The sequence below is a fragment of the Limanda limanda genome, chromosome 17 (assembly GCF_963576545.1).
Source record: "Limanda limanda chromosome 17, fLimLim1.1, whole genome shotgun sequence".
Classification (NCBI taxonomy): Eukaryota; Metazoa; Chordata; class Actinopteri; order Pleuronectiformes; family Pleuronectidae; genus Limanda; species Limanda limanda.
The window spans coordinates 20,849,292-20,877,114 of record NC_083652.1 but is presented as its reverse complement, the minus strand read 5'-3'; the positions used below and the strand labels follow the sequence as shown (position 1 = coordinate 20,877,114).

At 44.4% G+C, this 27,823-nt stretch overlaps 1 protein-coding gene across 1 annotated transcript; it reads right to left on the bottom strand.

The window, feature by feature from the left end:
• On the bottom strand, nt 1–27,803 carry cyth1a (cytohesin 1a). The gene is made up of 13 exons (XM_061089423.1): nt 27,579–27,803; nt 13,771–13,853; nt 11,369–11,433; nt 10,149–10,215; nt 9,942–10,060; nt 8,665–8,745; nt 8,377–8,489; nt 7,488–7,636; nt 7,108–7,219; nt 3,384–3,460; nt 3,216–3,284; nt 2,195–2,349; nt 1–1,681 (listed from the first exon to the last, which is right to left on the bottom strand). The coding sequence occupies exons 1-13, from the start codon at nt 27,604–27,606 to the stop codon at nt 1,603–1,605; spliced, it is 1,197 nt and encodes a 398-aa protein (XP_060945406.1). The 5' UTR covers nt 27,607–27,803; the 3' UTR covers nt 1–1,602.
• Nucleotides 27,804–27,823: the final 20 nt, after the last annotated feature.

Genomic DNA, 27,823 nt, shown 5'->3' with positions numbered 1-27,823 from the left:
GGGCAACTGCTCGATACACAACTCACGCTGCACTTGCAAAAATTGTACCTCGATGCAGTTTTGGATATTTGACAAGACGTCGCGTTAGAACGGCCATCAAATCAGCCTCAGTCCTCCATCTTTTGGGGTCACCACCGTTCCTGATATGAGCAGTAGTTTTGTTTTGTTTCACGTCGCGCTTCCTGAGACGGGGGACAACCCTGTTCCTTTCCGGGCATCGAGCTTTGCCACACGTTGATTTGGGCTGCTTTAAAGCTTCTGCAACAATAATGTCATATATATATACTGTATATATATACACATCATCTTAAACATAAAACAACCTGAAGCACACAGTATTGTACAATGATCGTGGGGATGGCTGAAATGCCACTCGAGTCATTTATAGCTCTGAAAAGGCAGAGGACAAAAAGATTAAATGTTCAAGTGGGAAAAGAAAAGAAATGAATTACTGTCGCTAACCAGCAGCATTTCTCGTCACAATTCATCTAGAGCGCCAGGCACCGTGCAGCAGTAAAGTTACTTTTCCCCCGAAAAATAAAATGATACAGTAATAGAAGGGGTTCTTGTGTTTTGAGACGAGGTAAAAGCATGAAAAAAAAAACATGTAGGGGAGCGGAAACAACATCTAGAGCTCAAGAAAAGGCCCAGGGTGATGGGACACTCGTCCCTTTAGAATAAAAGACACTAATGCGCGGATATGCATCTCCGAGACCTTCAGGAAATGAACAGATCTGACGCTGAGACCCGGCCCAGACAGGCAGACACCCTCACCTGCAGCGGTACGCTTCACATTTACAAAAAAACTGAATAACAGTTGGGTCTGGGACACGGGCTGAGAGGTTTTTCACGGCTGAGAGGATCCACGTCAGCGGCGACACGGAACAATCTCCTGAGTGGCAACTTTTTTTTTTTTTTTTTTTTTAAACAGACAAGTTTTTGTTTTCTTTTTAATATAAAATCACTAACAGTTGGCAAATTATCCCCCCCAGTAGTTTATCTTGCAAGACCATTTTATTTTACAAAAGTAGACAAAACAACAACGGACTCAAGAGGAATCTACAGTAAAAGCTGTAAAAAAAAAAGTATCACCCAAACATGTTAAAGCACGTCTGAAAAGGTCCTAACTTTTCTTCCATAAAGCGAGCAATATTTTGGTTTGGGGCGCCACACGCGATCAGACCTGCTGAGTTAAAACGATGTGTGCTACGGGTGAGAGTATGCATGTTGTGCACATTACGCGTCGTAATGCGGGAACTTGTGTTTTGGATTTCGCTGCAGCAAGATTCCCTTTCTGCTTCCGGGACAGAGAGCGCACACAGAGCTGAGACAGAGAGAGAAGGGAGACATTCAGACGAGAGGTTAGAGGAAGCTTCGGCCTTGACTCTTATTGACCATGATCCCCGGCATGCTTCCTGTTTTTTCTTTTCTCGGCCAGTAGAGTCCCAAAGCCAGAGCGAGTGTGTGTCCAAGAGAAGTCCCCCTGGAAATTGTCTGAGGATGTCCTTAACCGTGGCCTCTGACCCGGCCCGGAGAGGGCGAACGGAGACCCGGGACCCCCCTGCTCCGGCAAGCGCAAAGTCAGAAAAGCGTTCAGTGGATCTAGTGCCTCTTCATGGAAGACACCTTCTTTTTCCTGGCCGCTAACATCTCGTAAAAGGGATCCCTGCTGATTGCAGCTCTGTGGGCAAAGGCGGAGAGGGAAATGTCACAGAGAGGCATAAACGGTTTGAGCGTGCAAAGTGCAGCACCCGGTAGAATACTGTAATTTGAGCTCCTTTTTTTTCCAATGTTTTTCTAAAGTTTATCTTTCGCTCTGATTTCAGGTCGACGTTGAAATAAAAATTGTTAAAAATAATATTTGCATGTGTCATTAATCATTTCTTGTTTAATTGGAGGAGTGGAGGGAGAGACGCTTAATCTGGCCCCCCCACTAAATTTGTGGGGATTTAGTTCAACCTATACTTTGTGAAGATGCCTAATAAACACCTAAATAAACCTTAATTCATAAAACATGGTTACAATGCAAACAGGAACTGCTAATGATGTATTGGGAAAACTTCTAGGTTTAACTGACTGGACATGCAGACATTCTTTTCTCATCCCAACAAAGCCCCAAACTGGTTGGAGCTTCTAGTACCAGTATCAGGCTTTGAAAACTTAAAAAAAAAAGCTTAAATAAAAAACCATTTACTTGATGCTGTTCATCCATTCATCTTTCATCTCAGTGGTGGCGGCAGAAATGCGGTAGAAGGTATGGTTCCCCTCCACGACGCGTCCGTCCGCCTCGGTCTTACAAGCTTTGATCACCTGGTCCTTATTGTCCGGGATGAAAAGCTCAAAGCAGTTCTGCAGAAGTAAGAGGCGGCAAATTACAGCAATCCCCTCACAGACAGATTTAAACACTGTAATGCAACTTCCTGTCAGGCAGTTTCATTCCTCTGAAGTGATCTTAAAATGTCAACGTGAAATAACGCGAGTGCCATTTACTAAATGGACAGAGAGAGGACTGCAGCAAGCTCCTCTTTTGATGGCTCACTTATGCAAAGGATAACTTGCACTTTTACCGGGCTGTGCATCAACCACTGGATAATTTTGGCGACATTTTGCTGAGAAAGCACAGGAAGGCAGCGATTAACCCGTTAATTTGTCATCGAGGGGAAGTGAATACTATTATTTACCAGCCTTTCAATCAGGACGGCTCTCGTCAAAAGTTATTTGAAGTCAATAATTGCAAGAAGTCGTATTTAGTGGTATGGCTCTGTGGAGGAGGGGGGTACCTGAGAGAATAAGAGCAGCTTAAATAGAGAGCACAATATGAGCTTTGCAAATTGAAGCTGCTGGAGCCAGCGTAGAGATCTGCTACCGTCAGATCAGATACTGGATCGACTTTATCACCTGCCTGAACCAACGCTTTGCTCAATTCAATTATCTTTGTTAGTTCCACTGACAATAAACATCTTTACATATATGTATATATGATGTCCGGTTGCTATTCGATTCCACAGATTTACCTGCGTTTGGTAAAAAGATGGGGCTTCAGCTACGTCTCCGCTTTTAACCAATGAAGGAGTCATCAAACATTTAAGTCAGTTACAGGATTAAACCAGGAAAAGTGGACTTTTTATTTAGATGGGACCTTTACATTGGAGTCAATTCCATCTCCCTCACTGTGTGTAACCACATAATAAACCAGCAGAGGGCGCTGCACTTACTGGCTTCTTATCCTCCACCTCCTTGATGCTCAGGTTCTCCAGGGGGATGATTCCTCTGGGCTCTTTGTCCTGCACAAACATAAAAAAGGTGTAAATCCACACGGGCGACAACATCATGAGCAGCTTTCCGCCCCCCCCAGTGGGCCTCAGGAACCGAGCTGTACTCACTGTGGTGTACTCAAAGTAGTACAGACAGTTGTCGGTGAGGATGAACCACCTCCTCTTCCAGGTTTTTACTCGTCCCCCTGTGGAGCAGAAAGCGAGCGTCAAAGAGGCTCAACGAGAAAAAAGAAGAGAGAGAGAGAGAGAGAGAGAGAGAGAGAGAGAGAGAGAGAGAGAGAGAGAGAGAGAGAGAGAGAGAGAGAGAGAGAGAGAGAGAGAAGCACCGAAGCACCGGGTAGAGCAGCAGACAGGCAGACAGATGTATGGGCAGACAGACAGATGACGGCTCCTTTTTACCCAGATCATCCCCATATTCACCGCATTGCAACCATGCACCTACCATCACCACGACTGCATAGCCTTCAGCTCTCTGCTTCACTCCACCACTTAATAACGGTTTCTTATTATTTCCTCTTTGATGGGTTTTATGATAATTGGAGTAGATGTGGTGTTGTAAAAGCTACACATCTCCATAAACGTCTCTCTGGATCTGGAAACTCTCATCACGTGGCCCCCGTTTATTTTTCTTCGTTTGCCGACTCGGCGTAAAATCAGATGTGTCGAGTCAGGACACAGATCTATGAGCTCGCTGAACTTAATTAATTAGCGTAATTACCATAGAAACTACAAAAAATGACTAAGAGGAGTTACTGAGGATTAAAGGGAGAGTACACAGAAAAATTAAAATTCACTCCACATCAATTCACCACTATGCAGATGGAGGCGTGGGTGAGTAGATAATGAGTGAAACTATCCCTTTAAGTTTACTCCTCTTTCACGCCCAGTGGGAACTCCCTGGTTAAACTCTGCTGCTCGCTGATCTGTGGCTGACCTCTGACCTCCTTTTGTCACCCGTACTTCCTGTGGGAGGATGGGACGCCAACAAACTGAGAGCGGCAGGGAGCTCGGCGCCTGCAGCTATGCTCAGCTACCTTACAGGCATCTCAGACTCGAATTTCCTGTCTCGTCTTTGAAAGGTAACTTCCCCGGTGAGCAGGGGGACAGGATTTCATGGTAATCATCCCAAAGACCTGAGCCTTGACTAGACCAGACCAGACATTCCCACCACCACTGTTAGTAAAAAAGCTGCATTGTGAAACCCCATCTACCAGGATAGGAGGCTTTACGGATGAATATATACACACATATTGAACACACTTGTACTATCATATAACAGCGCTGGCACTGTATATGATACCCCATCATTCCACACAACTCGTGATAGGTCGCACACTTCAGCCTACACTTGTTATTGTCTACAGACGCTACCGCCACACTTCAAATGGGACAGGGCGGAGACGGGCAGCTCCTCGCCGCCTCATCCGCACAACAGAGAAGCAGACAGACAGACAGACAGACAACACACAGGCGGTGGCAGAATCACAGAGCCAGGCCTATACGGCTGATTGGGTTGGCCGGAGGGGTTCGTGATTTGTGGGTTTTATGGTCAGTTCCTGTCATCGCTCAGAGAGAGAGAGAGGTGACCGACGTCTGATGAGGCGGGGCGTCCCTGCAGGCTGCTGCTGAGGGTGGGGGGGGACGGCGCTCGGCTGGAGTGGAGCCGAGCGGAGGGAGTCACCCATGCAAGACGGAACTGTGGGAGGCCGGACAGGTGGAGGATAAGAGGGAGCGGGTTTTCTCGTAACATATCCAGTTGCTGATTTTTGTGAAATGTTTTTCTCACGACGATGATTTTTGCATTTGGTTGATTTATTTGTTTTATGATTTTTGTGCCCAAAAAAAAACATTCAGACCAATCTAAAGACTCTAAAAATCGAATTTAAAGAAAAGCTTTGTTGTTGACTACAAAAATGCACAAACTATTGAGCATATGAATCATCCCTGAATCCCTGTTCGACACACTCCTCTGCCCACGCTTCTCTCCCACAGTCTCGTCCAGTCCGATCCAGCACCGCACGGTCGCCCTTCAGATTAAATAACGGCATGAGATAAGGAGAGCAGAGCCACATTTGCGAAAAAGGTGCAGTATTCCCTTTCCATGCAACCGGAGAGCAAACAACAATAAGCCAATGGGTAAATGGCTTCATGATCAATTTGGAGAGACAGGCAAAAGTGCTTTTGTTGTGCTGGCTGCATGGAAATAAGGTATAATGCAGCTTCCAAAAAAAACAGATTGAAGAGAGTGACCACCACAGCATACAGAGAAAAAGAGGGTCGGACTGCTGGGCAGAGTGGTCACAAAGCATCGGCTCCCAGAACCAGGCCCCCGGGTGGCAAACGCACCCGGCGACCACCCACAGAGATAAAAGGAGTGTGGTGACACCACCAGCTCAATGGCAGACTGAACAGACAAACAAACATCTGAAATCCAAATGAGTCAGTGGAGACACAATGAAAAAAACAACCCTGTATGGATGTAAAAAAAATAATAAAAAGATGAGAACGAAAAAGCATGGCAGACCACCGAAAGCACCTGAGAGCTGAGAGACGGGCTAGTGTTTGGGAAGAGCAGGTGTACATACCTCCTGAGGAAAGACAACAGCCAAAATCATGGGAACAAACGAACAAACGAAGAGGAAAAGGAAACAAAAAAATGTAAATTAAATGATAAAGAATTACAGCACCACAGTCCTGTCCGAGGAGGCTTTGATGCACTGCTTCACAGACTTTATTCAGGAGGGTCAGTAGATTTTTACCAATCTGCTGTTAATACATCGGTCCACAAGGGGGAGTTTCACTCAGTGTGAACTACTGTAAAGCACTACATGGATTAATCACCTCTTCTTGTATGAATTACAGTTTTAATCTCCGGCAGTTTACCTTCCACCATGATTGATCAAATCTGTCAACATGGAGTCATTGGAGAAAGAGAAGTCTTCACACACTTGTGAGTGGGTTGTAAAGATTCACAGCGATCTGAAGATTTAATGTCAGTTCACTTATTATTGTTTTCTTCTTGTTTTTTCTTTCAACTAAAGTTCATTGTGAATCTGTACAACCGCGAGAGATCTCAGAGGAAACAGAGGATGGAAACAGACCAGAAAATGTACCAGATCGAGTGACTTCCTGTGAGACCTTGGTAACAACAAAGGTTGGCCTACGTGTGTGTGTGTGTTCGTGTGTACATGTGTGTGTGTGTGTGTTCGTGTGTACATGTGTGTGTATGTGTGTTTACATGTGTGTGCGAACAAATGATTCAGTCAGATATTGGCAAAGGATCAGGAGAAAAATACGATGGAAAGTTCATCAAACACTCTAAAACATTAATATGGGACAAAGTATGCATTTCAAATCTTAAGTGAAAATCTTCTCGAGACTATAATGTCCCACAGGAAAAAAAAAAGGAAAGGTTCACATTTTTATTTATAAATATACATATATTTACAGTAACATGAAATCTGTGTATGTGCACACACATGAAAGTCAGCATTTGTGCATGTCCGTGTATGAAGATGCGTCTTAAATAATTTAGAGAACCTCTTCATGTAGTGCTCTGATCTCAAGGCCACATTCATAATACATTAAAGGAGGAACGTCTTCAGATGTCAAGGGTCGAGTGTAACACACACGCCCTCACAGGTGCTTCTCACACACTCGCAGGTTATCGACCTCGGGGGCAACATTTCGTTATTACGTTCTGTTGCTGATTTTTGTGTTGCTACGAAACGCAATGCAAGGTTATCTGTCAGCGTAGTGATGAAAACCAACTTTTTTAGCAATTATACATTACAGTGTACTGAGCATACGCTGCATTTCTAGTGCCACTCACCCAGTTTCAGCAGCCAGCCCTCCCTGTCGGGGTTGAAGAACGTGTGCGTGAGGTCATTGCCGTCGTCCTCTGGGATTTTGAAAGGCTCGTTCTTGATGCTATCATACAGGTTCTACGGCGAGAGAGAGAGAGGTGACCGTAAATAGAGAGCTAGTCTGAGGTCTGCGGAAAGTGCACACATTCTGAAAAGAGTGCAGCTCGGGTCGGAATTTTTCTGTCAGAACCCGACCAAGCCAAAGACAAAATTAGCTGAGCCAGTCCCAAAAGAGATATTTTCCCCGATAACAGGCACGTGCAACATAACAAAAAAAAGGAGATGGCCCTGCTGAACCCAGCCTGACTCGTCGGGACCCAATGAGTCGGATCAGGTCCCCACTCACCCTGAGCAGGTCTTCAGGCAAGTCCCCTCCATCGTTGATTCCTCTGTTCATGGAGATGAATCGCTCCACAGACGGCTTGTCCTTCACGTTGGGGTTGTGGAGGCTGGTGTTGAGCATGATGATGGCAAACGACAGGATGTAACAGGTGTCTGTAACACACACACACACACAAACTGAGCGGTGAGATTTGACCAGATAGCAGAATGTTGCCGTTTACCATAAAAATGCAGCCAGTGTTTTTAAACGTGCTGTTTAAATATGAATGGAAATTAGCTGAGCTGAAAAGACTGCACTTTGAGGGCCGCAGTGAAATGGATTGGAGAACAAGTGGGTTGGAGTGAAAGGCCGCATGTGGGCAGCTAAGTATGCATATGTATAAGTGTGTGTGAGTGTGTGTGTGTGTGTGAGTGTGTGTGTGTGTGTGCATGCTAAGAGACAATGTGGCCGGCACACAGCTGACACAGCAGCACTTTATCTGGCCCGTTAGGCTGTTGAGAAGTCCCATGCATTATTCACATCCATCTGCAATCATGTTAGAGGCAGTCGGGCTGTCTGCTCGGAGCATTATTTCCCAAAAGCCAGACACTCTTCCAGAACACAATTAACCTCAGCAGACTTTGTCCAAGTTAAATAAAGAAGGTTCGATGCCACTTCTATTGATATTCCACTAGATCTCTGGGAAGTATGGAAAAAGATGGCAGAGAATAACAGAGAAGAGAAATATTTATCTGGTTAAGTTCCTTAAGAATATAAAAAAAAGTTAGAATGAACTTTTTTTTAAGTCAGATTAGAAATGTAACTCTATTTATCAGTGTTGCTGGCACACTAACAGCTCTTTTATCTGAGGACTGCACTGAAAGTCCGGCTGAAAACAGCAGGATAGAGTTACCTGTGGACTGGAAAACGCCGGCATTGCACTGGCAGTAGCGCTGAGCGAAGGCCTCCATCATGCGGTCGATCTTCTGAGCTTCTCCCGGCAGTCGAAAACTCCACAGGAACTGTCTGTCAGGGGGACACGGCTCAGTCGTCAGCAAACACATTCACTTCCAGTGTGAAGAAAAGCTGAATTATTCCGTTCGGGCAGAGGACTCCAACCGAGAGCTGCATCCTAACTACATTTAAATGAGGTGAGGATCATGCAAAGTACTCGATATAGTGTGGCAACACGCTGTCTTACCTAAGGGCCTGAACCAGGTTGAGGTCTGTGAACTCATGAAGCTCCACAAAGGCATGGAGGACTTCGATATTGAAGTCATCTCTACAGGAGAGAAAACATAGATCTTTTACAGGCTAAATTTAATATCGGCACAAACTGTTATGTCTAACTAACTAGTATTTCTGTTGAGTATTTAACAGATAATAAACAGTTTATAATAATAATATAATATATTCATGTAAAGAAAATCCTCATAATGAGAATCTGGAACCAGTAAGATAAATGTGCACTTGTGCTTGGAAATAAACCTATAATAATAAATCAAACAATAATCCAAACAGCAGGTTAAGACCATCGAACGATAAATTCATAACCCAGATCTGTCAGAGTGAATTTTAATTTAATTTCATGGATGTTAAGACCAAACCGAGCCTGTATTGTTGTGGTTGGCTCGAAAATCTTGAGAAAATTCTTATCACTGCATCAAAATTGAATAAAATTAGATCTCATCATAAACCTGTCTGAGGATTTAGCTCAGGGTGTGATCTGGCTCGAATGGGCTTCTGATGTCAGTGATATGCTGCGTCCTCCAATCATCCCAAAGGAGGAGGCCAGGCCACCTTTCACTTATCATCTAATCTCAGTCATGACATCATTCTTGACCTTCGCGCCCTTCAGAGTAAACGATCCGCCCTGTGGGATCCTGGGGCGGCTCTAAGGAGCTCTCGTTGACAAGAGGATTATCCAGTCACTGCTATTCCCAGTGGAAAAGTGACCAATCATATCGGAAGAGCCCCTCACTCCTCAGGCTCCTCCCTAAAAAAACATTACTCAGACACCGTCCCCGGCCTGTGACAACAATCAAACAGAGACTGCTCCATTTCCCGGTTTTCCCTCACAGACCACGCCCCCTGACTGTAACGCCCTCTGACACAGAGCAGGGCGTACCGGCCATTTCCTGTATTGTGCGTTTACTCTACAAAGCATTGCTCTCGAGCGAGAACTTCAAACGCATGCATTTCCAAATCCTGTTGTCACCGTAACTAAGGGATGACTGAGATAATCAAAGACAGATGGAGCCCATTGAGCAACAGGCAGGACGGTCTAAATGTGGGACCAATAATCTGTTTGGGAAAGGAAGGGTGTGTCCCTGACCCAGAGGAAGCCGAGCAATACAGAAAGTATGCGCTCGCCATTCGATGATATTATCAACCACGTGGACGGGAATGATGACGGCGGGGGTTAAACGGAGAAACAGAGAAAAACTAAAGCATCACAGAGACAGTTTAAATCCAGACCTCTCTCCGAGGTAATCGCCGATGGCTGTCTTGTTCAGGCCCTCGCCCTTGTAGAGGAACTGAGCGATGTCGCCGCTGGTATTCTTCAGTAAGTCGTTCTCAATCAGGAACTGGATCCCCTGAGGAGGAGACAGGAGCCCCAGGTTACATCCTGCTCGTGAGGAACATGTAGGGGAAAGTAATGTCTCTTCAGTTACTTCCTCCTACCTTTTTGGGGTCCATGTTGAATTTCTTACGGCCCATCGCCACCTGTTTGCTCCTCTGCATATTTTTCCTGAAAAATAAGAGAGTTGTTGTTAGTTTTTCCCTTTGAAAACCTAATGTAGCATATGTCAACAATTGTTTTTTATTATTGATTCATTAATAATCCATCAATAATGTATGTCTTGATTAATTGATTAAACATTTTGTTCTATATAATATGAGAAGACAATAATATACCAATCACAACTTCCCAGAAAATGTATTAAAAATGGAGTGACCCAAATACAGAGATATTAAATCTGATTAAATTACTAAGAAAACCAGTAATATCATCTGAGAAGCTGAAACCAGTGACTCTGGACCTTTCGCCCAAGATCAATCCCTCTTATATTGCATTCAAATTACATTCACATTAATCTATCACAATATCTATTCATCATGGCTCAGAGAACTACAACAAATACTTAATTTCCTGAAAGTAATTTTCCCATTCACATTTTTTCATGTATTTGTCTGGGACCGGCGTTTATCCCCCCCTTGATGAAGCGTTTGACATAATGCATATGGGAAAGTCTCATTTCTCAGGGCCTGGAGTTATTCAGGGGTCAAAGTGCGCTCCAGAAGTCCGCCGTCACTATGGCGACATCTCCATCCCCAGCCGGTGAGAGGTCATGATTTCTTCCCACTGACTCACTCACACCAGCATTCCTCTGGCTTCCGTCTGCCAAAGTCCGACACTCAGCTGAACCGATTCAGACGGCCTTTTCGTGGACAGTCTTCGAGCCAATCAGCGGAAACTTTGATCACAAGAAGGTGCCTTATCCCTTAATGGGGTTGAGATCCAAGTGCTGTAGGAATATTCGGCCTCTGATGGGATCCCTATACACTTGAGTAGACCGAACGCGAGCGCTTCCTCCCCTGAGACCGTCCATTGTCTGCCTCTGCCCGTACACCCACTGCATTATTCAATGAGGCGGGGGGGGGGGGTGTGCCTGATGAAACATTTAAACTGCCTTAAAAGCATAGCCAATTTGGGGAGGGGTTTTCGGTGTGATGGGCTGGCCCGACCTGGCCATCAAACATGAATAATTGACAGCTTCATTTGCTAAGTTAATAGAAGGCAAACAACACGCCGATTTAGGCAAAACAGGGAGGGAAACGTGTGTGATGGGGATGAGGAGGAGGAGGAGGAGGAGGAGGAGGGTCGGGTCCGGTTCTCTTACCTCTCCTCAGTGGAACCCAGGTTCTCGATCTCACTTGTCACTTCTGCTATCTCATCCTTCAGCCGCTGCAGAGAAAAAGAAAGACGATTTATGAGTAATGGGGAGTAGAAGAATTCATTCATCATAAGTATCCTGACACCAGGGGGGTCAAAAAAAAACATGAGCGCTCCATTAAACAGTGCTCAAAGGCAAATATCTCTGAGCTTCAGAATGGTGGCATATGAGCGTTCACTTGCCGGTCGCCGATCAATCAATCAATCATCAATCAAATTTTATTTGTATAGCCCATATTCACAAATCACAATTCGTCTCATAGGGCTTTAACATGGTGTGACATCCTCTGTTCTAAACCCTCAGCAAGAGTCAGGAAAAACTACTAAAAACCCTTTTAACAGGTAAAAATACGTAGAAACCTCAGAGAGCCACATGTGAGGGATCCCTCTCCCAGGACGGACAGAATTGCAATAGATGTCAAGTGTAGGAAAACATCATCAAGATTACATTTTTTTAGCAGCATTGATAGGGTAGATCACAATGTGTGAACTTAAAAACTTGAGAGGGGGGGGGCCAAAGCATCATTGGTTTCTCGCATGCGTATCCAACTGGATGGGAGACAACTACACCCAATCCCGGTACAGGACAGGGTGAAGGTGCAAGTAGTATTGAGGTGATCCGTGATTTACTGAGGCGGTTCACCTCACCCCAGTCGCTCTGAAGTATGAACTCACAGTGACTGCATGTAAGTCATATCAGATAGTGTGTGTGTGTGTGTGTGTGTGTGTGTGTGTGTGTGTGTGTGTGTGTGTTTGTGTGCGTCTGCCTCCCATTCTGAATTTGATTAGGGGAAGAACATTTGGGGATAACCTCGATACAAATGGAGTAAGAAAGCTTAAAAGTGGATTATAGTTTGTGTGGCTTTTTTGTAATTGACAGCCTTAGAGGCAGATTTAGTCGATCAGGCCTGCTGGTGCCAGACTGACGCAGAAAGGCAGATGCAGAGGCCAGGAGGGATGGAGAGGGTGATGTCAGGCTGATGAAAGTCTGGAATAATAGAGTGTAGCATAAGAGAAGTGCTGTATACAGTCAGAGCTCTGTTGCTATTGATCATAAGACACTACAACGCTCCCAGTAAAGGATTACAAATATCAAGGCTCTCTATTCATATCCAGCCACAGTGTTAGCTTATTATTTCTCATGCATAGTACCAACTCACTTTATGCCAAACCAGAAAGGGAACATCTGTGTTTTCTGCGCAATCACAACACATTCCTGAGATGCTTGTCTCTACAAACAAAAGGCCATGCTCATACAGGAAAGTGGGTGGTTGTGGTGGTGGAGGGGAAGTTTCTGGCATGCTGACCCTGGGTGTGGGAGTCAGGGAGGAGGAGAGGGGTCAGCGTGCAGACCACGGAGGAGCAGGAGGAGGAGGAGGAGGAGAAGGAGAGGATTGGGTGGTAGTGGTGGCCAGAGAAGAAAGGGGAAGGGCCTGGGCTCATAAAAGAGAGAGTGTCGGATCACGCCTCTGATATTTGTCTGTCAGGTTCCAGCGGAAGTTGAGACACCCACTGGGACATCTGGAGGCCGGCTCTCCTGCCAGGCCGGGCATGGAGCTAGTTACTGACTGACAGAACTGACCTGACCTGAGCTAGAGTAATCAGCTGCAGTTTCACTTGGGTGAAGGCAGCAGTCCAAAAAAAAATCATCGTCATAGCTCATGGACAGGAATCAAACAAACCACTTAAGGGAAATTCGGCTGAGCTGATTTGAATCCTGGCTCTGTCTGGGAACCGGAGAGTACACGAGATTATTCTAGCGGCTGCACGAGCACAATCCTCACAAGAGCATAATGCTGTTTTATCTGCACGTAGAATCATTTGCATGATTTATTTTATTAAGCACATTATATTCAAAACCACATTTCAATGAAAACGCCCAAAAAAAAGACAAGTTGCACTCATAAAAAGAGAAGGGTGGGCACTTGGTAAGAAATATCTCACATTCCACTTCGGGTAAAATGTATGAAGGACTCAGAGGAAAGAGGAACTAGAGCAAAGGCAGTGAGTCTGGCTATGAAGTAAATGTTTAATCACAAAGCAGAGGAGGAGACAAACTAGTGCAGTGTCTGCAACTTGTAGGTACAAAACAATCCGAAGATTCTTGGCCATTATGTCTCAAACCTGGTCATTTTAATGGGGCAGCATCTAGCATATTTTGCTATGGTAAGTTCAACTGTGATTTATAACTATGTGTATGGGATTTCACTTTCACAATGACTTGCATTTTGACACTCTATTAAAAATGCTGATATTTTAGTTTTACAAACCTCTACTCATCAGAATTAATAAAAATCTCGTGTTTTAATACAGTTTTAAAGAAGCCCTTGAATCGATGCTCAGTGTTACCTGAATGTCCTCCAGCAGCTCCTGTTTGCGCCGGCGGATGTTCTCCAGCTCCTGGTGCTCCTCTGGGGTGAGGTCGTCCGGGACTGTGGAGACATGAGAGAGAAGACGAAGGGTTGAAAAAATGAATCCCAAAATGTATGAAACCTTTATCCTTTTGTATGTATATCTGTCCCTTGAGGCATATCTCTGATATTACAGTGTACGGGAATAACATTTTGTCGCTAACATCTCTTGATTTTACAAGGTGAATGCCGGCGATAAGAGGTGTTGAACCACAGTGACATTCAACAGGAGCAGGTGATATGTGGTCAGAGGAGAGGAGGGAAGGTTCCATGATTTGTTACGGCAAAATTAGCCGTGCCTTTAACAATCAGTGTGCAGGGCTCCTACACCAAGTCTGCAGCAGCACAGCGCCCTTTGAACAGGATTTAACTTTGACTAAACGAAACCACTCAGGACAGCGAGGCAGCATCAGTGCCAGAGTAGCACAACGGTGACAGGTCTCCCAGCTCCGTCACTCCTGTCACTCACTGTACGCAGCTATAATTATCTTTGTCTGTTTCAAGGACTGAGGGCCGAGCAACGTGTCCCGGTTGACGGAACTGAGAAGCGCCACTAGTATCAGCACTCTGATCATAACAGCAGCACAAGCACAATCTCAGTTTCATTTACGTTAGCACTGCACCGCACGCACTTCCTCTTGTTTTTCTTTCAGACGCCATTTGAAACCGAGTAACTCATGCATCAGATCTCCTTCATTTGTTGCTTGCTTGCATGTGATCGGTTTATTGTCAGTCAATATGGAAAGAATGTAGTGACTTGAGGGAACAAACTTTGATGCGTGCACGTTTTCACTTGCTGAAGAAATGCATGATATGCTGATGCATTACACAAAGTACAACAACAATAGTCTCATTTAATGACTCCAGACTACAGAAATAATGCAGAACTCATTAACAGTTCCAGAAAAACTAATAATAAACTACACAGAGTGAAATTGAAATAAAAACACAAATAATACACAAATTTTGCCACGATTTAAGTGACAGACTGAACTTCCTTTTGGCGTGAAATGAAAGTCTGTGATCTCTGAGGTGAGAAACACTAACCATTCAGCCGCTGGGCTGCAAAACAACTTTTGCAGTTTCACAAGACAATTTTTTTTTTGCACGTGTAGCCCCAAATGGCAGTTGAACCCTCTGAACCCAAACAGTGTCAGGAGCTGCTCCGGTCACAGCGGTTGTTCTCTGTTAGAAGATCATATCTGTCACTCAGGGGCTCTTCCTCCGATTCCCCCAGTGGCCGAGCACACGTCTCCTCCTGTGACCTCTCCTCCTCCCCTCATTACCTCAGGAGCAGGGTTCAAAGGTTGAAGGGGTCTCGGGCCGACTCTGTGAATGTCTGCAAACGGTTAACTAGGTGTTGGTTATAGAGTGATGGAGGCTGAGGACACAAGGTCCTGTTTAACTCTTTCCCCAGTTTTCCATGATTCCACCAGTGAGTCAGTGACCCAAAAAAACAAAGCTCCGTCTTCCTCCAACTTTTTGAAAACATGAATTCGACATTAGTCCCACATAATCCTGACAAAACCGATGTGAGTGGCGAGGTGGCGTACGTGCAGTAAAGGGTCAGCGGACTTAAGGTTACAAAAACTCAACAAAAAAAAAATCTGGCAATCAATAAAAGCAAGGACGCAACCATCCATCCAGAAATTATGAGCTTCATAGGGCTTTGAGAAACATACACAAACACACCATCATCAGCTAATTTCCAATTTCCTCTACAGAAGCTTAAATCCAAATATAGGATATATATATAGTCTTTCCAGCATTTTTTATCCACTCCATTTAATAACAGCAGGCATGCAAACCTAAACATCTCGAGGCAAATACCCATGACATTGACTGGAATGTCTGCTAGTAAACGATGAAAAGCTCCAAACAGGAGCCTTATGTCAGGAGTCTCCAAAACAAAGCAACACAGTCTTCCAGTATTGTTTTCAGACAGCTGGGGTGGCGCTCCGTTCCGGGTTGACCTTTCACACACCATGCCTCACAGCCTACAGCCAAATGTTCCGGGTTTCCATGGAAACCACGAGGACGAGATGACGGCGGGTTACAGCAAAGATAGGAACCAAAATAAATTGTTTGCACGGTCTTGTTTTCGGTCTTGTTTCTCACTCGGTCAAACAGGTCCCTCGAGAGCATCTCATACAGTACCAGCGAAGACATGAGTGTTTAATATGCAGACTGGGGAGCACAAGGAGGCACAAGTGCACAAACACAAAAGCCATGATGTACGTGGGTGTTCTTGCATTTATTTCCTGCTGAACACAAGAAGATAACTGGTCCAAGTTCGTGTGGGCGCTGGATGTTGTCTTATCTAACCAACGATCCTGTAGTGTGAGGAGGTTACGGAAATAATATCAATGTCACCAACTGAATCTGAGCCTCCCTGATTTTGAATCGTAAGTATCGAAGATGTTTGACATTTTTCCTTCCAAATCGGGGAGAATGTAGCATGAAATCAACAGCTATCCGGGGAACAGAAACACACGATTTCCAATAACAGCGAGCTGATGAGGGGACGCCATCAGCTGGATGTCATGTGCGCGTGTTTGGAACCAAAACATGTCTGTCTACAGCGTAAATAAGACTTTTGTTTCCCTGTACAAAAGCACAACAAACCTGGTGGTTGTGCAAAAGTCTCTCAGTCTCAGTTTCTGCGTCTCGACTGAATTAAAGATTATAAAAGATTAAAAATCAGTTACACGTGTTGCTGTGACTGTGAGAATCCTCGTGTGTACAGCTGGTATTATAGATTTACTCCCGATCGACTGGACGACTTAATGTCAAGCTGAGCAAACCCAGATCTTGGCCATGTGTTCCGACGCACAAATAAAACCCAAAGATAGCACGAGCTCAAAGCAGGAAGTATACATTCCTCTCTCTGAAAGCGTGAGGTCAGGTTGGTTGGCTGGCAGAAGCTAAAAGAAGCTACGCCACACAGCACAGGACAGCGGGATCTAACAACTGCCACCACAGAGTTCTTGGCGGAGAGGAGCACCACAAAGTGAAGGAGAAGAGCGACGGAACGGACTATAATTTGACACAGAAGAGGAGACGGAAAGAAAATGCGCAAAAGAACGTGATCACTTGGGGATGGAGACTGTCCGTCTCCCCTCTTGAAGGACGGGAGGACACGGACAAGGAGCTTTTGGAGAATCCGTGTCTTACCCCATCGGCAGCGCAGATATACGATGACACTCTGAGCCTGCGATTAAAGAGCAGGTTTTCTGCCCAACGTGCCGCCCTACCCCTTCACCCGTCATCCGACATCACCCACACAATCAGGACTTCACAGAGCCAATCAGGTGCACCCCTCACTGCCTTCCTGACTTCGCCCAGAACTGTCGAGACCACATCGGGGGAAGGGAAAGGCCCCACCCACGCTTGTGCCAAGTGGGTGTCATTTTCCAGGACACAGCAGATGAGAGGGGGTGGGGGGCCCATCCATTTAGGTAAGCGCTGAGAGCTGCTGGTTTCTCTTCTGCCTCCTGGATGTTTTTCAGCAAAACCACTGCACTGGCAGGGCCCCGTGAAAAGAGGCCGTCATCAGAAAAAAGACAGGAAGTGAGAAAGACGGGAGGGTAAATGAGGTCAAGATAGAGCGATGAGAAAAGCAACCGGTTCTGTGAAGACACATTTACTGGTAGTCTAATAAAATACACGTCTCGTTGATGCTGTGACGCAAGAGGACATTTGGTGTTTTCTGCTTCTTATTCACGAGATGTGATTCTCCTCTTCTGTCTCGTCTATATCTGACTTCAGGAGCCTCTTAGAAGCAAGGGGCCCCTTCAGTAATGTCTGGGGCGAGCCTGTAAGTGCTGATTTCCACAGAGCCGCCCACATCTTCACTCGTTTGAGCACTCGAGCTATCTGGAAAACAGGTCAATCAAGGGGAATATGCACATGGGGGGTGAGCATCCAATGAGTGGAGCCATATTAAATCAAATAAATACCACGTGCACACACACACACACACATCCGCAAAGGTGATGTTTCCTTATCAGAGGAAGTAGAAGAGGCTCAGTGCAGAGGTCCACAGACTCCATTTTCTGCGTGAAATAAGTTGCTGAAACCAATGTGGGGCAAATTGATAAAAAAAGCATTCAGATCAGATTCAGATCACGACCTTATGTCCACCGTAAATGCTCTTTCGCCAAATCCAGGACAGTATTATCTGAGATTTGTCCTGACACAGCCTGGGCCTCATTACTCTCGAGTGCTTTGTAGCCTAAATTTATCCCTCACTACATCCCATTTTAGAGGAAGATCACATTCAGATCACATGCATGCCGATCCCCTTCAACTCGACACAATCCTTCACTTGAGCGGCCAAATCTTGTTTAATTTATATTTTTGACCACCTCATCTTGTGTTTCTAAGAGCGTCTGCGGATTTCACGAATGGGCGAAGCAGTTTTTCAGGCGAGGGCTGGGTCAGCGGAGCGAGCTGGGGAGGTGACATCAAGGGAGATACCAATTATAGCTCCCTGTCCCACAGCGGCGGAGCCCACTAATACGCACCGTGATTACCATCCTGGCAGTAAAGGCAGATGTCTCATTTCCACCCAGATCCCTCAAGAACTCTCCTCGGAAAAATAAGGAAATTAGAAGTCTGAGTGCTCGCAGGGATGTTTCACCCTCCTCCTCCTCCTCCTCCCTCCTGCAAATGTGACCCAATTGAGGGAGCCCAAAAAAAAAACACAGACGTTCTACCTAAATAAGATCCGCATCGGGCTCCCGGGACGTTTTACACCATAGTGTGGACTCTTGAAGCTCCACAGCCGTAGATGGAGACTTTGTTGAATGTGTTTCCACCTCAATACTGCCTGTGATTTGTTGACTTTGGGAACATGCAAATACATACAAATCCATTTCCGTTGCCACTCGTTTCTGTTCCTGTACGTGATCACATTTTGATGTAGAGCACAAACTGCTTGGAGACGGATGAATGACCCTGGTCACAGTGGTCGCTCCCTGCACAAGGTTCTTCATTTGTTCTTGTTCACAGCTTATTGCCTCCATATCCAAACAACATTAACTTGGTCCACACACACACTTTTCATTAGAGTTGTTCATTCACCTCCTGCTGGTCCTCCATCATCTCCCCTGCTCTTTCTATCCAATCTCATCTCTAAAATGCAACCGGGAGCATCAGTTTTCTCCACCTTCTCCCATCCCCCATGCCCCCCTGGGCTCTTGTTGTGGCTGTACAGCCTTTTGTCTTCATATAGTATCATGGGCAGTTCTCTTTAAACTTGTTAAAAGGGCGACCTCCCAACCCAAGGTCCCAATCAATCGCCCTCGAGCCTAAATCAATACGAGCGCCAGATGTGAAGAAGAAGCAGCCTCTACTTCATGAGGTTTAATATATCCAGCATAAAACACACACACACACATGGGATGGACAAACAAATATAATCACACAGTCAAGATGACACAAAGTGTATTAAATAGATGTGAGGTTGCTGATCTGTTCTGCTGTTTCCTGCTTGAAGCAAAGGTGATTTAAAACGGGATTGTCTCGGCTGCAGATCTCTGATATGAGACTAAATCTCATTACTAAAGCAAATCCCACAGGGACCCAGCCTCATATATATTTTACACACACACACACACACTAACATTATATTGATTTACATTCATTTCCAGAATACATACTCCAGCCCTAACCTGAACCTTGAAATTCAATGACTTGTGATTTAGGGACATTTGCCTCGTCCTCATAATAAAGACAGTCCACAGAAAGCAGATGTGTAAGCAGGTCGCCACAACATCTCTAGACACACACACACACACACACACACACACACACACACACACACACACCTTCAGCCTCTCAACCAGACAGTCTGTATCAAAGCAGAGTGCAGGGGGTGTGAAGGAATGCAAGTTAATAAACCGGGCATGATCCCGAAAGAACTCGTTGAACTCTGACCTCCTGATCCATAGCTGCTGCTGCTGCTGCTGCTGAACTCAAAACAGAATCAGAACGAGACCAAAGAAAGGGACCCCCCCCATCCCTGGATCAAAAAAGCCACAAAGCGTCCAACCTGACCTGGCCCGAGGGTAGGAGGAGGTGAAGGGGGAGAGAGAAGGAGCCCTGTGTTTGGTCGGGGGGACAACACAGAGACAGTGGGCAGAGCGGTGGGACGATCACAGCTCTCCCTTTGTGTCCGCGAGCCGCCTCTGGGGACATTCCTCCACGCCAAGTGACGGCTTAAGCGTCCTTGGCGTTACTTCCAAAGTTTAGACTCTTTGTGTCCGATGAAGTCGCCTGATGTGGAGTGAAATGTGAAAACTTTGTTCCACCTCCAACAGGGTCATAGGGTGCATCTGGATTTTTACAGCTCCGATATACGAGCGATGGTACCCCCCTCCCACACACCCGCGGAAAGACCCCTCACCCACACTGACAGCACCACATTGCCCTGTCAGTGTCAGTCAGTGGAGCGACAGTCACTGGCCTGAAGGCAACAAGCTACAACCAGGGACCAGGCTGGAGAATAGAGAGAGCAGCAGAAACAAAAAGTCAAACCTCCTCCTGGTTGGATGTACACTGATTATCCTACTAGCTCTTTAATAACTCAGAGAAGCATTCATTAGCTTCACTGACTCGATCATCAATGCTGTCAATGTGAGGAGAGAGCAGGTACACTCAATGAAAACTGACCCACATGACAGCAAGGGCTACAACCAGGGACCAGGCTGGAGAATAGAGAGAGCACCAGGAACAAAAAGTCAAACCTCCTCCCGGTTGGATGTAAACTGATTTATCCTATTAGCTCTTTATTAACTCAGAGAGGCATTAATTATCTTCACAGACTCGATCATCAATGCTGTCAATGTGAGGAGAGAGCAGGTACACTCAATGAAAACTGACCCACATGACAGCAAGGGCTACAACCAGGGACCAGGCTGGAGAATAGATAGAGCACCAGGAACAAAAAGTCAAACCTCCTCCTGGTTGGATGTAAACTGATTCTCCAATTAGCTCTTTATTAACTCAGAGATGCATTCATTAGCTTCACTGACTCAATCATCAATGCTGTCCATGTGAGGAGAGAGCAGGTACACTCAATGAAAACTGACCCACATGACAGCAAGGGCCAAAGACCATCAGCTCCACACACACACACACACACACGGGATCAATTCAGCAAACACAGACACACACAGGCATCGGCAAATCAAACTGCTGACCTGAACCGAGAAATCCCCAGAAGTGTCACTTTGTTCCGTCTTTGCAGGAAGCTCCTTGTCTTTTTCTACTCCATCTTCATGTAAATCAATTTAAGAAAAAATAAAATAAATATAAAAACACCCCGGCAGTCCGTGTTTCTGTCAGCTGCTGTTCGATGCCGGCCGGCCGCACGTCAACATGTCGAGCGGCAGAGAGAAGGAGCCTGCTCCCCCGATCAGGCACGGAGATACTGCCGGCGTTTTCATACATGCAGCAGAAGTATCAGCTCCCAGCCGGCTCACAGCACACACACACACACACACACACACACACACACACACACTCTGACTCAGTCCAACTGGGGAAGGAGCCTTACTCACTTACTCACTCCCTCCCTCCCTCCCTCCTCACTCTCTCCCTCTCTCTGTTTTGCTGTCACTAGCATTTAACATGGAGGCTCCACCCAGTGGTCATTCCCTTTTTCTGCCTCCTGACTCACACACGCCCACACACACTCACGCACACAAACGCACACACATATACAAGTTTATACAAATCAATAAAAATTAGGGCTGGGCAAGTTAACTCGTTTCAATCGAGTTAACTCAAGTGATGAGTTAACTCGATTGTTTATCCGCCAATTATTTTCTTTTTTCCTGTTCTGCAGCAGTCAGCAACAGACTTTCACAAAATAAAAGCCTGACTTTCACAATAAAACAATAAATAATCAAACCTGAGTTAATGTGAGAAAAAATAATTAATCGAGTTAACTCATCACTTGAGTTAACTCGATTGAAACGAGTTAACTTGCCCAGCCCTAATAAAAATATGACTTTCTTCCAATGCTGAGTTGATCTAATGTTATTTTATATTTGATGTTTATATGTCTTCCTGGCGAATTCAAGTTTGGTAACGTTTCCTCAATGGGAAAATCAAATGTATGTTCATAATTTAACATTTAATCTAAATAACTTCTGCAAAACTCGTCAGGTTACTATTTTTGTCGAAGATCCAAATGACAGTGATATCATTTACTTTCCCAAAAGAAAACAGGTGCTACATTTCTGAATTTCATTGGCAATAAGAGAAAGCAGAGATTATCTTCTTTGCCTTGTAGCTTCTTCATGTTTTAAGTGTCTCAATCCGATGGCTGAGCCTCATCACGTGGCCACCGGTCATGTCTGATCGAGCAGAAAACCGGCCAATAATCTCCAGCCGATCCATCGAGATGTCCTTAATAATAAACTAATATTGACTGACCTGATGGGCACACTAAGTGTTTTACAGGGCAAGATGCACTATCATGTCCACCAGGGCCACAGAGTTTGCATTTTTAAGGCTTAAACCTAAATAATGTTTCATTTTCAAAGGAGGAAGATAAACGAATCTTAATTCGGTGCCTCCAGAGCCAATATGTCAAAAAAACTTTTAATTAAGATGAGTATGAATTGTTCTTTGGACACATCTGGTCAGGAAGTGATGAGCAGTTGTCATGAGTCAGCACTTGAAGCCAGACCTGCTCTTCCCTGACCAGTCATCCAACCAGTCATACTATCACTACCACCTCAAAAGTCCACATTAACAATGGAGCCTGTGCTGATGACAATCATGTATTCTTGTCACGTTCAGGCTGGTGTCTGAGCATCATCCCCGTGCTAATGATGAACTCCCAGATGCATCAGCAGCACGGAGCAGACGGAGCTCTTGCCTCATGTCTGTGTGAAGTGGGATGAGTCAACCTGGAGCCCTCTGCTGTGCGGACTGAACTCTGCAGGCCCCCAGTGACGGGGCTTCCTCTGACTCATGTCAGTATGGGATCCATGTGTTTGTTGACAGGTAATGATTTATGTCCTGCATTAAGAAGCTGTATTTCCAGACAAGTCGAGTGTCTCAACATTAAACGGCAACAGTAAAGACATAATCCTCAGAAAAACACATCTTTGTTATACCAACATTTGAAACTTTTAGGAAAGTCATTTAAGCTTCTTTATGATATAAGGAATCTAATCAAAGTGATTTTAATCTACTGTTAGTCCCTCTTTTATACATGTTCTGTGTTTTATGCGTCTTGTATTTTTATTTAAAGCACTTTGAATTGCAGTTGTGTCTTTTAAATACAGATAAAACCTCACATTTAAAGAGCAGGTGCCTTGTCTCTGTGCTGTTCTGGGAAAATCACAGAGAAATTAAATATTAAGTATATAAACAATGGATTAAAAAATATTTTGGCCTCTGTTCAAATGAAGCAACGTCTCATTTGAAACAGGCTCATCTGCTGAAAGACAGTTTGTCATCTGGCACAGCAGCAAATCACCATGACAACTTTCCAACTTGTAAACAACGTGTCTGTGAGAAGTACATTTTTGTAATTTGTTATTTGACTTCCTAAATTTTAAGAATCTGAGTAAAGATGTTTTAATAGAGGGTTAAAAAATCAAAAGTTACCCATAAAAAAAGATAAATAATTTTAATCTGAAAGAAAATCCGGAACTTTTCTCTAACTTTCTTTCTTTTTTGTTCTACAGCACTTAACAATTTTGTTGAAAAATAAAAGTACAGCTGAAATAAAATCTCTGCCCGGATTTTTAACCATTGCTGTTCCTCGTTATTGTCTGTCACTAAGCAACAAACTAAAAATAAATAAACCGCTTCCTCTTTACATGAATGGTCTGGGGATATTTTCATGTGTGTTTGTATGAGCTGAGATTTATTCTGATACGATTTGACACTTGTCTGGATGCAGATGGTTTTAAAATGACCCTGTCAGACCCCCAGGAGAACAATGGCCACTCCCCCAACAGTCTGCTCGCAGTGGTAACGCTGCTCTGCAGGAATGCTGGGACCAGAGGATGTGACAGGGTGGGAACTGGGAGCTGGAGAACGTATAGCTGGACCCACCACCACACACACTGCTTCAGTGTAAAGCAAACATAGAGATTCTTCCACAGCACAAACATCCTGCAGCTGCTCACACACACACACACACACACACGTTCAAGCCATCATTATACGCACAAAAGCATTCTGTACTAATCTCCATTCTATTGCATTGGCGTTTATCATCATTCAATGTTTTGATAGACCAATATGGAGTTGTCTTATTGTTTTCCCTGAAAAGCGGGACAGTTATTTCTATCAACAATGCGTGCTTTTGTCCGCTGATGCTATTGGCCTTGATTCTTATCGGGGTTCTGCTACTGTCAACATCCTCCCTGGCCAGTAGGAACAAAAATTCACACACACACAGATTCAGAAAACACATGATGGGAAAGCTGAAGGAACCACGCATTTTTCTACATCCCTTTCAGCTTGTCTTGTGTTCACTTTTTCTGTAGCAGAGCGGTCTCGAAAAATGTAGCCCACACACAAACTTCAGGGCATCACTTCCCGTCAAGCATAGACTGTCGAGCTCTCGGCTTCCTGTTTGTGAGCAGTGAGATCAGAGGAGTGAAAGCTGTGGCTGAACCCTCCCATCCTGTGGGAAAGGCAGTAAAATAACCGTTCTTTCTTACTTTAAACCTTCTAATCTATCACAACACATTCTTGAGCGGAGCAGCAAAACCAGAGAGATACAGAACGGTTTCCAAGAAAGCAGCGACAAAAATATCTGCTAATCCATATCAGGAGGGAAGCATGTAATGTCACGCAAACATGCTTTCAGTTTTATGTCTATATTACCTGCAGCGCAAACACAGAATAATGCTGAGTATCACTGAGAGCGTCAGCCGCCATCTTGAATTTCTGAGCCTTATCAACACGGCGGCTCACAGAGTTTATTCCTGTATGAAGAAAAATGACTCCGGGCGTGTCTGTACCTGCTGCGGAACAAACCTGAGCCACACTCATATCAGTGCTGGGAGAGAAGAGAGGGAACTGAACAGCAGGCTCGGACGGACGGAGAAAGAAAAGCTGCATGCCACACTCGTATCTAAAGTATCGTCTTGTTCAGTTAAATGTTCAGAACAAGATGATCTATTCGTGGAATAACATGTCTTGTCCCTGGCCTGTGTGACGACAGGTTGAGATAGAGACACATGCAAACCAGTCATTACTGTCAACAGTAAGTGTGCAGGTATTTAGGGCTCTGCGGGTCAATCCTCCTGTTTTCCTGACAGGCAGCAGGAAGTTTCAGCAAGGCCAACAACTTACAGTCGCATTTGTTCACATTTAATCAGTCACTTGATACTTGAGTTCATAAAATGTGAGAAAAGTTCCTGGATCCAAAGGTTAAGAGGTTAAGAAACTTGACTTTGACTTGAAGATATCCACTTACAATCATAACAGGGAGAAAAACTGTAAAACATCATTGAAAAGCTTCAACCAGGAGGAAATCTGGAATTTTATCTTAAGCAATTAGTACTTTATCAAACTTTTTGTGTTTTCTGTTCATTTGTTCTCTGTCAAATGAATAATTGATATATTTTTTAGCATTCTTGAGCTTTCTATTATTAAAAGTGATTAAATAACAATGAACAGTTGAATCCCACAGGTATCTTAACGTTACCATGACAGACAGTTTATAAATTACTATACTATCGTTTTTTTTTTAACCCTTTTCATTGACTTGTGAAACATCCTTTCCTCAAAAATGTCAGCAGTTTAGCCTTCTTTGCTTTTTTCTGAGCTATAAAACATAAAACTAAGAACGCCATGATGAACTGGACAGTAAATACTTTTTGTCTACTGCAGGAACTATAAAATAACTCAAACTGAACCTGGGTGGAAAAAGGAGAACTGCAACTGATACAGAGTGAAGGCTAAAAATGTGATTATAGGGCGAGGATGAGGGTTATCAAACGGCCGGGGCATTAGTGCCAGGCAGGGCACATTGTTCTGTAGGGCCCATTAGAGCTCTCAGCACCGCTCATTAGGGAACCATTACTGACAACTACGTTAACTTCCCAGACCACCCAGCCCATAAACGGCAGAGACAAATGGAGTTGAAGAGAATCGACTGTTCCCCCCTCTCTCTCTCTCTCTCTCTCTCTCTCTCTCTCTCTGATCTGTGTGCATGTACCAACAATGCAGCTGTGTGCCAGCCGGGCCGAGCCGTGGGGCCGGGGAGGCAGAGAGAGTATGCAAAGTTCTCCTGATCCATCAGCAGCAGAACAAAGGAGCAGCAGCGTCTAACAGGATCAGTCAGTCAGACGTTCACTGTTCACTAACACGATTAATAGTGACGCAGGTCCAGGCTGCTGCTAATTAATGCTGCGGGACTCAGAAACAAGGGGCTTTCTGTCGGGCTTCAAAGGCGTTTGGTGCTAATGCGATAATACACTCCATTAAAAAAAAAAAAAAAAACTCATGTCAAAGTGTTACAATCGTCTTTTCACACAGGTTCGAGGGATATTACAGCTGCTAGAACGGGCTTCAGAAAGGGAGAAATGCCACTTTTAAACTGAGCCAAGCGATTTTCAAAAGCAGGGATCACACAGGAAATTGAAATGCAACATGTGAAACAATGTGTTGCCTCCAAAGCTGACACTGCAGGAGTGAAGCGCCTGCTCTCACACCTGTTGCTGCCCTCGCTGAAAGCCGACACTGGGGATGTTCCCTTCGGAGGCAAAAGCTGTTAGACTGGGACCACTGTGTGAACGGCTGAGCTCTGACTCTGATACCAAATGAATACATAATAACACACGCAGCTATACAACACAACGTATTAAACCTGGCAATGCAGACTCACAGATGCTAAATGGGGACAAAATAAAAAGAAAGGGAGCAGCAGATACTTCAATAAGTATACAAATAAAATGTATAACTTTGATATCTAGTGCCTGATGTGGTGACAGATTTGAGAAATATTAGTATCTGTGTTTGTTTAAACATATGAAAACTTTTAATTTGCAGAATAAACAATTACATTTGCATTTGATGTCAATTCAAGGTCTATATATCTGGTTGTTAGTCAGTTGGTTACGTTTTATTTCAGTCTCAAAGGTCTGTATCAGTATATTAAACAAAATAAAAGTGCCTAAATACTTGCATTTGTGTTTCCTTATAATCTATAGTTATTTATAATAAAAGTGTATGGTTTAACTGTGTGTACTTACAGTTTGGAAATGACATATTGGGAATAAATGCCAATTTTATCAAATATATATCAGCTGAGTAGTCAGTTTTCAAATTGTATTACACACTTAGTGTGTCAATATCAGTGTCAGCTTCAGGAAACACCAAAACATAAATATTTTGTATTGTCCATTATTTTTGTGGAATCTCTTATTACTATACAGATTAAAATATAAGTCTTTTTTAAGTAGCATATTTTTATTAAGTCTATTTTATATATTTAGTTTAACCACAGCTTTTTAATGAATCGTACGAGGATCTGATTGTGAACACAACAAACCACAGTGATAGTACAAATGGCAGAGGAGTAAACACTGTAAACAAGGCCACACACACAAAAGTACACACACACACACACACACGACTACTCCACACACACACGTTTGGTTCCTGAGAGTGACTTTTATAAAAGCTGCTGACGCCTCACATATTATAAACATGTAATAACTGTGCTTTTCCGGTGAAGACGTGAAAATGTCTCTCACTCACCGATCCCGTCTTCCGACTTCAGCACCATGGTGTCCCTCTGTCTGTCCTCGCACGTCCGAGAAAAGTTTCAGCCGAGTCGGCAACTTCGTCGAGTACAATCGAGATTATCGACCAACGAGGAACGTATAGATTTCTTTTAAAGTTTCTATTGTGTAAATGGAGAATTCCTCCGGGCGGCGGATCGCTGGCAGAGTGTCGACAGACTGAAGGAGTGGTCTGAGCAGCCGGGGGAGTTTAACCAGCCG

Excerpts from the sequence above, each read along its gene's own strand:
- cyth1a (XM_061089423.1), bottom strand. The coding sequence starts at position 27,606 with ATGGTGCTGAAGTCGGAAGACGGGATCG. Across the intron at positions 13,854-27,578 it reads GAAGTCGGAAGACGGGATCG|TCCCGGACGACCTCACCCCA; the intron begins GTGAGTGAGAGA and ends ATGTCTCCACAG. Across the intron at positions 8,490-8,664 it reads AACCTGGTTCAGGCCCTTAG|ACAGTTCCTGTGGAGTTTTC; the intron begins GTAAGACAGCGT and ends TCCCCCTGACAG.